The 10,999-nt window shown below is 38.5% G+C and overlaps 1 protein-coding gene across 1 annotated transcript; it reads left to right on the forward strand.

The window, feature by feature from the left end:
- Positions 1 to 5,216: 5,216 nt before the first annotated feature.
- Positions 5,217 to 9,636, forward strand: GNG11 (G protein subunit gamma 11). The gene is made up of 2 exons (XM_042927580.1): positions 5,217 to 5,721; positions 9,216 to 9,636. Exons 1-2 carry the CDS (start codon positions 5,626 to 5,628, stop codon positions 9,339 to 9,341), a joined length of 222 nt encoding a protein of 73 aa, XP_042783514.1. The 5' UTR covers positions 5,217 to 5,625; the 3' UTR covers positions 9,342 to 9,636.
- Positions 9,637 to 10,999: the final 1,363 nt, after the last annotated feature.

Below are 10,999 nucleotides of genomic sequence, written 5' to 3' on the forward strand. Positions count from 1 at the left end.
TTTCGGTATTAAGGGATTCCAGGATAAACTGTTGGATAAACTACCCTTTCCTCAGCAGAAGCTCTTTTCCCCTGTTTAAAATTATAAAACTCCTTTCCAAGCACCCCTTCAGCACTGCCTGTCTTCGTGTTCCACTCTATTTTCTTCCATAGCTCCCACCACCATCTAGCATTCTATATATTTTACTTGTTTTACTTCTTTAATTGTGGTCCATCTCAAGGGTTTTTCCATGTGCAGTTTGATGCAAATTAATGTTTATTAAGTGTTCCATTTATTTTTTTCCCCCTGATTAAAAAAATACAGAGTCCTTGCTATGGCACTTAGTAACACGCATGATCCTAACCAACATCTCTACATGCATGGTCCTAACTAACATCTCTAACAACTGGAAATAGATCTGAGAGCCAGATAATTCTAAGTTAAAGCTTTGGTTTGTCCACTTTCTACTTCAACTCTTTGAACATCATGAGTTTTTTTCATGTATAAAATGAGAGCATAGGATGGATTCTTATATGAAAATTTAAAATCACTTAGAATAGAGATGAGCAAATGTCCTCTATTATAATAAACCTTGGAGACTTCCTGTAGCCAACAAACTTAACTATTAAATGACCACTGACATGACACCCCATTTCCCCACCTTCTGCAGTTTTAGTCGTATTGATCTCTCCACCTGAAATGTCCTCTTCTCTAACTCACTTCAGCCTTTTGAATCCTACTCCTTTCTGAGACTCACTAAAAACTATCTTTTCTGTCCCTCACTCCATCCCAAGAGTATTCTGTAAATCTTTTAACTCATTTAACATCGCTTTGCTTTCTCTTATTACAGTTGGTATGGTTGTCTTGATCTCAATTCTGTATTGTAAATTCCCCAAGCCAGACGCTCTGTTTATTATTGAAACTGCCATACCAACTAATAAATTGTCTCTACAATTTAATTGACTAAGTGTTCAATTAAAAGCAGGAAAGGGTAATACTTTTTATATTGGATAATTCAGAATTCTTATTAGCTTAATTGAGGAATAAATCGACAGTAGGGTAACATTCGTATTGCTTAAAAATACAGATTGTCAGCACACCTGGGTGGCTTGGTTGGTTAAGTGTCCAACTCTTGGTTTTGGCTCAGGTCATCATCTCATGGTTTCATGAGTTCCAGCCCCATGTCAGGCTTGGTGCTGACAGTGCAGACCTGCTTGAGATTCTCTGTCTCCTTCTCTCTCTGCCCCTTCCCCCACTTGCACTCTTTCTCTCTGAAAATAAATTAAAAAACTTAAAAAAAAAATACAGATTATCTGCAGAAGTTGGAATAAGATAAAAATCATAGAAAGGAGTGACAGAGAAAGATGGTTTAGGAAGAAGGATGTGATAATCATGAGTGTTCCACAGGCTATACAGCTACAACAGTGAGTGACCTTTTTTTTTTTTTTTTCTTTCTAGAAGTTGTTATTTCAGGACCATGGATTACTAGGTAAAAAGGAATGAGGTAAGATTACAGGGAAACAAAAGAGCCTTAGCATTTGGCTCTTCAACAAAACTTCCTGGGACCAGTAGTGAGAATGAGTTAAGTATACATACTGCAGTATACCATTTGAGATACTTGCACTTTGAGGGTATTTTGTACACATAAGTGAGTTTAAGCTTTAGCAAGAAAAAAAAAAACAAAACAGTTATTCTAATTTGGACTGATTTGATTTGAGCCAGATTTGAAAACAAGGCTAATATCAAACTTCCTAAATTCTTAAAACAATATTAACATGAGGAAAACAGTAAAATGAGTAATAAGAATGACCAGTTAAATGGAAATTAAAGTCTTGTATAAGCACAATTGATAAATCATATTTGATATGAATTATAAGTAGTTGTTAAGATAGTTGGGGCATTAGGGGCACCTGGGTGGCTCAGTCGATTAAGCATCTGACTCTTTTTTTTTTTTTAATTTTTATTTTTGAGAGAGAGAGCACGAACAGGGCAGGGGTAAAGAAGGAGGGAGAGAATCCCAAGCAGGCTGTGAGCTATCAGCGCAGAGCCCAAGGTGGGGCTTGATCTCACAAACCATGAGATCATGACCTGAACTGAAATCAAGAGTCTGAAGCTCAATGGACTGAGCCACCAAGGCACCCCTAGATTTTGACTCAGGTCGTGATCTCAGATCATGAGATCGAGGCCCATGACTGGCCCCAAGCTAGGTATGAAGCCTGCTTAAGATTCTCTGTCCCTTTGTCCCTCCCCAGTGCACTCAAGTGTGCTCACTCTCTGTCTCTCAGAAAAATAAAAAGGATAATTGGAGCATGAGACACAGGTCATCCTCTTACTTCATATTATCTCCATCTAGAAAAGGAAGCTTATGCACACAGTTGAATGGGTCAGTTGTGAAATTTTCCATGGGATTGTTATAATAAGTTGAAGTAAAATAAAATGAACCAAGTGCATCAAATATTTGTTAAATATGTTCCTTAAAGAAACCATCATTTTAATGGCCTAAACAGTCATCATGAACTTTATAAATTCCAGAAGAGCAGAATTTGGGAAATAACCTAGTTTATTTACACTAACAAAACAGAGGCAGAGAGAATATATGTCCTGTAAAAACAAACAAAACAAAACAAAACATAAGATAAAATAAGACCAGAATCCTGGTCTTTTTGAGTTCAACCTAGCATTAAATCAACTCCAATATGACACTCTTGATATTTTCTTATATAGTTTCCTTTATATGCATTTTTAACAACATACTTAATACATTCAGAAACATAGCCAAAGAATTTTTTCTTTTTTTCTTTCCTTTTTTCCTTTTTTTCTTTTCTTTCTTTTTTTTTTTTTTTTTTTTTTTTTGCATGTCAAGGTAAATATTTCATGGTCTTTGCTCTTTTATACTTTAAAAGTAGAAATAGGGGCATCTGGCTGGCTCAGTTGGTGGAGCTTGTGACTCTTGAACTCCAGGTCATGGGTTCGAGCCCCATGTTGGGTGTAAAGGTTTGATAGATGATATATAGGTAGGTAGGTAGGTAGATAGATAGATAGGAAATAAACACATGGTTAATTTTCTTAAGCAGTTTTCTTTAAAGCATTTGTCAGAAGATAATGGGCTAATAAAAGTTACTTTCTGGTTATACTTGTTATTTTCATTGCAGAATGGTTTGTACACATAACTATTTTGTAAAAAAAAGACACAACAATCATAACTTCTATTACTTATATGTAAAATATAAGTAAAAAGCTTACATTACATTTGGATATAACTGATATGGATTTTAAAATCTGTTTATCCAAACGGTTTTGTTGGTAGAACATTTCTGTGAGAATGCACAAGAAATTGCTTACCATGGTTGCTGTCTGGGAGGTACATTCCATGCTAGGGATGGGGGCTACATGCTCTTCTAAAACGTGTTCCCAGCATCTTACCATTTAAAACCAAACAAGACAGTTTTCAAAATGTTGTGTGGTCATGGATTTCAGCATTTCTCAATTCTTTTTAGTTTAATCAATTAACTTAATATGATATTAGGACCCTGCATTATTTGATAAGAATAAAAACAAAAAATAATAATATGTATTTCATCTCTAATTTAAGTTTCATAATACTGTGGAAGAAGTGAAAGAACCACTGTGGTTTTATAAATATTTATCACTGCATGCAAGTTGATGATTTCATAGAGGAAAAATTTCCAGGCTAAAATAATTCGGCTTTTATGATTTGGACCAAAAAGAAATACATTAAGTTACTTAAACAACTTATTTAATTTGGGTGCTGAGTTTATTTAATTTGGGTCACGTTGACTACTTTCACTAACTTGTTTAAGTTATTTTTAACCAACGTTTTAAATCTGAGCAATGGGGAATCAGAAAATACAAATTGCTTTTGGAGGCAGATGTTAGTTTTTTGTCTTGGCTCACAGCTTACTAACAGGGGAAAACTTTGGCAGCTGATTTGACTTCTTTGAGCCTGGGAGATCCTGGAATGTGTGGTATTTCAAATATAGAAAAAGAAACTCCTAAACAGTTTTCTTTGTGAAAGTGATTTATCAGATGTGGATACATACATACAATTAGAAACAAAACATACCTTGGCTAATCCACCTCTCCCCTTCCCCATCCTATATTGTATAAATTAGAAAGCCAAAATCCAGAAAAAATAAATAAATAAAGGACTTTTCCAGTGCTAGCCAGGGACAGAGCTGGGACTAGACCCAGAGTAATCACCAAGTAGCTTGTTGTCCTTCTTGTTCCAAGATATTCATTGAAGATAAGTGGGTGGAACATAGAAATTGTGAGCAAACAAAACCTCTGCTCACAAGACAGGGAGTGACAATGGGTGTCTCAGGTCAAGTGCCCTGAAAAACTCAGTTCATGCCACCACTCTTGAATCTGGCTCTGTAGGCAGGAGGTAATATCTCCAAAAAGAGAAATATCTGACTGGGAAGGTTTCCTACCCTTAATGCTTTATTTTTCTTCTAGTCTGTTGACCATCATTAAGAAGGCTTTAGTTTATAGTCAAGGGAAACCTTACATTGCAGGTAAGCATTTGTCATAGCAGACACTTTTCCTGGCAGCAAGATGAATACTGCTTTGCAGATAGTGGAGAAACCAATACTTAGTGAATCTGCTGCCTATGTCCAGAAAGGTGCTGGAGCCAGGAATTCAAGACCCATGGTGTCAACAGTCACCCAATCCTTGGTTGATAGGGAGTGGAGAAATACTTTCTGGTAAGAACTTTAAGACTGCTGCTTCTGTCTTCTCTAGTATCATCCGCGTGTCCACTAAATCATTACAAAACACTCCGCTAAAGAAAGAACAAAAACTCTGCTGTGGAGGATGCAGACGATTGCCAGAAAATGGTCCTGCAAGTTGTAAACAATATTCACATCCCAATGACTCCTCGATCCCCCAATGTGTAAATATGTATCAGGCACACAACCGACTGGGTCCATCAACAGACGTGGTGTGTGTTTCTGAGATTACAGGTCAGTTTCACTTTCCTTTTGGGCCTTTTCTTAAGCGTTCACATTTCCCACAGTACACATGTATATTAACTGGGGAAAAGGAACATGCTGTATATTTTTGAAACTCTTGGAGAGGTGAAGGGTCGTTATTTCCTGCAGGGTAGTGTCCTCCTTTTCTTGCTTCACAAACAAAACCCGGATGTGACTTGGAAACGGAAAACAAAACAAAACAAAAAAGGAACAAAAAGTAAAACTTTACAGTTGTTTCTCCAGGAAAGTGGGTTAGTGCAGCCCCAACCCTCGAGCCGCAGCCCTGGCCGGTCCCGCGCGGGCGTGGCCGACTCGGGAGCCGGCAGAGGGCCAGCATCCCGCCCGGAGATCCCGCAGCACCGAGCTTCTCAGGCTCCCTCCCAACTCTACCGTCCCCGGGCTCGCAGGGCCCGGCCACCCGGGGTCGTGGGAGCCCTAGAGAGATCCCAGGGCGCTGGGCAGGGCCAGCACGTGGAGAAGACCCGGGGACAGCTGAGCGCTCAGGGCTCTGGGGGCCACCTCGGGGAGGCGGTCCCGTCCTGAGCCGGAGGGCGGGGTGCGCGGGCACCACAGTTACTTGGGGACGCGCCCTGGTTCGCCGCACTTCAGCCACTCCACTTGCAGAGCAGTCCTCGGGCCCAGCTCTGGGCTGAAAATGCCGGCCCTTCACATCGAAGATTTGCCAGAAAAGGAAAAGCTGAAGATGGAAGTTGAGCAACTGCGCAAAGAAGTGAAATTGCAGAGGCAACAGGTAAATTGTCCCAGAATGTTATTCCCTTCTCTGAAATGAACCAAGGGTGGTTTTGCCTGGTTTGTTACAGTAAAACAGTACAGCTTTTTTGTTCTTTGGTTTCTCACCCCACCCCCCCGCCCCCCCACCAGCGTCTCTTGAAGTGGGGCTTTGGTTGTACCTGGCAACTGCCAGTTGATGTGGAGAAATCACAAGAGGGAAAGGAGAGCGCAAGGATCCCATGAGTTAATTCAAAGCCAACTGTCAGAGCATCTGAGCCTAGCATGGGGGACCATGGACAAAAAAATTCTGCCCGCTGTTAGTTGGTTTTAAAAACTCAAATTATAGGAAGAAGGCAGATGGCTATTTCATTCCTTGATCTTTTTCATTAAGGGAAAGACTGGTATTTAAAGGTGTTTTTGTTTTATCACTATTTAATTCATCACAATTTAGGTAATTTGAATTACATAGTTTTGAATTTCAGGAGGCCTCTCCAGAGGTATGCAATGAACAGTTCACTGGGGCTTGGAAACAAAATCTTACAATTCCTATTTTTATTTGTTTGTAACTCTCATCCCTTTATACTTTCCACTTTGTTTTAGAAGGGCGCACAATGAACGAATACAGCATTTTTACACTTATATATAAGTAATAATATATATACTGATGTGCATTTGAAAACTCTTTTTAGTGATCATGATTAAAAATCTTAGAGACCACTAAAGTGGATTACAAATTCAGTGAGAACATATGCCTCGGTGTTCAGAAGTCTCCACTGAAATTTGTTGGAGATTTTGTAAATTTTACTTCAATTTCTTACTGGTATTGTGAGCATGCATTTCTTCCTTTTTTCCTCAATCAGGCAACCTGTAGTCCGGGAATAGGTTTTAGGATAAATATTTTTTAAAGGAAATGCTCTAATCCTTTCTCCCCAGCAAAAAAATAAAAATAAAAATAAATTAATTTCATTTTTCTGTGCTTTAATACTAGAAAAAATTAAGGAAAAAATGGAAATTAAGCAGGTATGGTAAATATGCTCGCTTGCTTTCCTGCTCTACTTTAGTAAATCTATTCATGACACAGTCCTGTTACTCAGGATGAACATTTTGAGTAATAATTGGAAGATGCAGGTGTTTTTGAGTTTTACTCTTTGTGCATTTCTTTTCTCAAATTTAACCTCCAAATCCCTATGCTTCCTAGATTTTGGAGTGCAAAGTTACTTCTATCCTTGTTCAAAGTTTTTGTTGCTTTAAAAATACTGCTGTGTTTAAAGGAAAAAAAAACAAAGTTATAAGACCCAAACAATAGGGTAATTTATTGAAACTTTAAGGGACCCATTTTGTGGATGGCACAGTGCAGTATGTGTTGGCCGCTTAGATTTTTTTCACACACTGCTTCGTAGAGGTTACATATTAAACAGTTGCATATACTGAAGTAAAGCATTGTACAAAGTTGTAATATCCTAGTAACAGAGTGTGCAGAACTTACAGGAGAAAAAGAGACAAATGTCTTCTAGGTATTTTAAGCTTCAAATTAGAAATCGGGCAGGAGCCTGGGTGCAGCTGACTGTGTGGAAATTAAAGGTATCATTCATTACCCTGTTCCTCCCTGGCAGCTCCCCACCTCCACTCTTTAGGACACACCCTGCTGGATCTGTTTTCCAACTCCAAGTGTATGCCGAGGGCGAAGAAAACATGAGGGATAGCCTTAGGGGATACAAGGAGAGGTGTCTAAATCCTAATAATAATAATACTCAAACATATGTTATCAGACACTTTGAATTATAGAGTATTAGTGCTATACAAACATTATGATTCTTAGAGATCCTTCTGTGCTTTCACTTTTAAGGATAAAAAACTGAATCCCAACTGAATCCCACCTTCTTATTTAAGACCTCAGAGATAATAATAGAGCACTTACTGAAACACATGTGTTCTGATGCCCAGTTCATTATTCTGTCAATAAATTGTACATGTCTGAGCTGTGTGCTCTGCTCAGGCCAAGGACACAAAATTCACAGGCTGAATTCTGGCTCCAGCTAATTGTTCAAACCTATCTTCTTGATCGTGGAAGGAAATGCTCAGAGGAGTAATTATTCACTTTCAGAGGCTGCAGATCTCTTCGGAAACTTAATGAAGAAGCCTCTGTAAGAAAGACACAATTTGGGGGAACTCTAATCTTATCCACAAATAGCTCTGGGGAGACAGACCCCAGGTTAGGGATACTTGTATCTGTACTTTTGACAATTCACATAAAATGCATGCACTATAAATGTCAACAACAAATAAAAGCAATTGTCACCTGAGAGGGTGGCACTTGAATAGATGGTTATTTCTCCACATTTTAAGTCGTATAACTACATCAGCTAGTTTTAATTTTTTAGAACAGTGGTCTTTACATTGTGTGCAAAGAATCTTTGGGGTATGGGAGTAAGATATTACAATTTCTACTTTTGGTTAGATTTTAAGCCTCATCATTTGACAGTTTCCAGTTTATGTTTTATAATTATGCATTATGTATTAACACAGTAGCATCTGTGCTTATTTATAAGTAAATAATTACATATTATTTATAATTATATGCATTTGGGGATAATTATGCAAACGTGTTTTAGTGATTACCATTGAAACAATTTGAAGATTGCTAATCTAGATTATAAACTCAATGGGAACAGTTTCTTAGGGCTAAGAAGTCTATATTAGAATTTGCTAGAGCTTCTGTAATTTTTACTTCTAATTTCTTATTCATCATGCAGACCTTCACTAAGACACTAGTCCTTCTTTTCCTTTCCTTTTTATTCCTTTTTCTTTTTTAAACTCATTCATGCAACCTGTTTCTAAAGGATAGAGTTTCTGAGGAAAGTATTCAATCCTTTCTCCTTTGTAGGAAAAGTTTCAACTAATTACATAAACACAAGAGTCTCAGATAAGCCTAATAAACCTCAGATAAATCTGTTGTTGTGATCATTGCCCTCCAGCAGTGGGAAGGGATTCTGAATAGAGACACAAATGGTATGAATAGGCAACCTCCACCTTCCCAGCATCAGACCTTCTCCAGTGTTTCCATCATTTTGTAAAATTGCAGAACATGGCACACGCCCATAATAAGTGAGAATTTTGGCAGGATGCAGCCCAAAACATTTGGGGATTATCTATTACTGCACCTGTTCATTAGCATGGGAAATTGAAAACGGGGTATGTTTCAGTTCCTAAAATATTATGGATACACCATAATTGTATTTTAGCAGTGGCAGGAAGTCATATGAGGCACAATGGGTAGAAATTGCTGGGGATGATCTGTTTAATATGGTGACTTTCAAACTTTTTGGCCCTCACCATAGTGAGAAATGTATTTTAGACTGTGTCATTCATATGTAGCATATGTATTACACATGCTTTGTGCTAATATTTTCATATTATTTCATTTTTTAAAGTGCTGGCTGTACTCAATTAAATTAATTTCACTAAAGTGTAGATGATCCTGACCTGATTCATTCTTTTTTTTTTCTTCTTAAGGTGTCTAAATGTTCTGAAGAAATAAAGAACTACATTGAAGAACGTTCTGGAGAGGATCCTCTTGTAAAAGGAATTCCAGAAGACAAGAATCCTTTTAAAGAGAAAGGCAGCTGTATTATTTCATAAATAACTGGAGAGAAATTTCATCCTGAGTAGAAGAACTAGCTTGTTTTGGTTTTCTGAAATAAAACCAAAATTCTTTTCAAAGAAAGAAAAACAAAATTTAAAGACTTTCTTAAACACTTCTATTGATATGATTATGTATAAAAACTGTTTCTCATCTTTGCTAACTACACACCCTTTTCAAGAGGGCAGAGAGTATCAAACATACAATTATGGAAATAAGGACATTACTTGTGCGTGACTCACCTCTTTTCAGTGTATTGCTTGATGCCTTAAATAAAGTTTTATCTCTGGAAAATGCCTGTTGGTGATTTAAAAAGTGTTTTAGTTTTCTTTGTTTTGTTTCTGTGTTTGTTTTTGGCATTTACTTTTATGTTTTTCCCCTTAACCTGTCACGTGCTCGGGACGTGTATCAAAAGTTTAGATGATTTGATCAGCTCTCCAATCCAGCTCTCTCTACTTCAAATCTCGGTTGGTTTACCGTGCTGAATTCTGACTCCTGGGATGTTTTTTACCTAATTGTAACTCTTAGGGAACGGAGTGAGTAGAATTCCTAACATTGACAGGAGCTGGAGTCTCTGAGTCAGGAGCCACTTTAGTGCTTCCCAGGTTTATCATCAGGCAGATCTTGTTCAAAGTGTTGCTGCAATAGTGGCCTTGGGAAAGGGCCAGGTTTGGGGTGCTGGAGAAATACCCAGAAGGTCAGCACTGGTATGTCCCTCCTCGGGGAGCTGCATCTCCCACAAGATCTGCAGGTCCTGGGTATGGCGACACTCCAGCTTTGTGGCATTGGCATGGACACTTGGCTCTGCACCTACTCTAACCAGCCTTTTCCAGCAAGCCCAGGCCAACCATACTGCCTTTTCTTCTCCTCCAAAGGGACCAGGTAGTCTTTTTCCCTTTCTAAAATTAGCTTTTACTTCTCATCAATCTGTAGGCATTCTTCACATAGTTTGACCATTCAGCCTTTGTCAGTGATAGGTGTTGCAAATAACCTTCTCTGGCCCATGGCTTAACATTTCATGGAAGGATGGTAGCTGCTATAGTTTTAACCCCTGGGTGCAATGCACCAAGGTACATGACCCACTCAAGTACTTTATGAAGGCACCCGTAGCACTGACCTCAAAGAAAGGGACCTTTCTTCTTTGAGCATTTCCCCCCACCCCCATTCTGTTGAATGGAAATTGCTCAAGGTTTCAGCCAAAAGAAAGACCAGCACAACCCTTACAGGTTAGTTCCATTCAAATGGGCTTAGTTGTTACCTTGCCTTGCAATTTTAAATGTGACACCAGAAACCCAGGTTTCTCCTTGACTAGGTTTTTTCTCTTGCCTAGACCCATACCTTATCAAACCAGAGAGGCATCTGTGACCTCTAGCAGCTTCCTAAAGCATAGCAACCTCCTCGCTCTAAAATTACTTTTCTTTCCCTCTCTGAGAGGGAACAGGATGCTCCAGGCTTTTGAAAGAGCAGGTTACAGCAAAACAAGAGCAGGGACTATTTCCTTCAGTTTCCTTCTGTTTTCCAAGTGTTGACGCCATTTGGGATTACTGAGAACCCAGGGATAATTTTAGCCCAAAGCATGATCTACTCCAAGATGAGATTTAAGAACAGTAAAGGCATAATTTTTCCAACAGCCAAAGAACAATTAGTATTGGAATGT

Source organism: Panthera leo, chromosome A2, assembly GCF_018350215.1.
Source record: "Panthera leo isolate Ple1 chromosome A2, P.leo_Ple1_pat1.1, whole genome shotgun sequence".
In the NCBI taxonomy this organism is placed as follows: Eukaryota; Metazoa; Chordata; class Mammalia; order Carnivora; family Felidae; genus Panthera; species Panthera leo.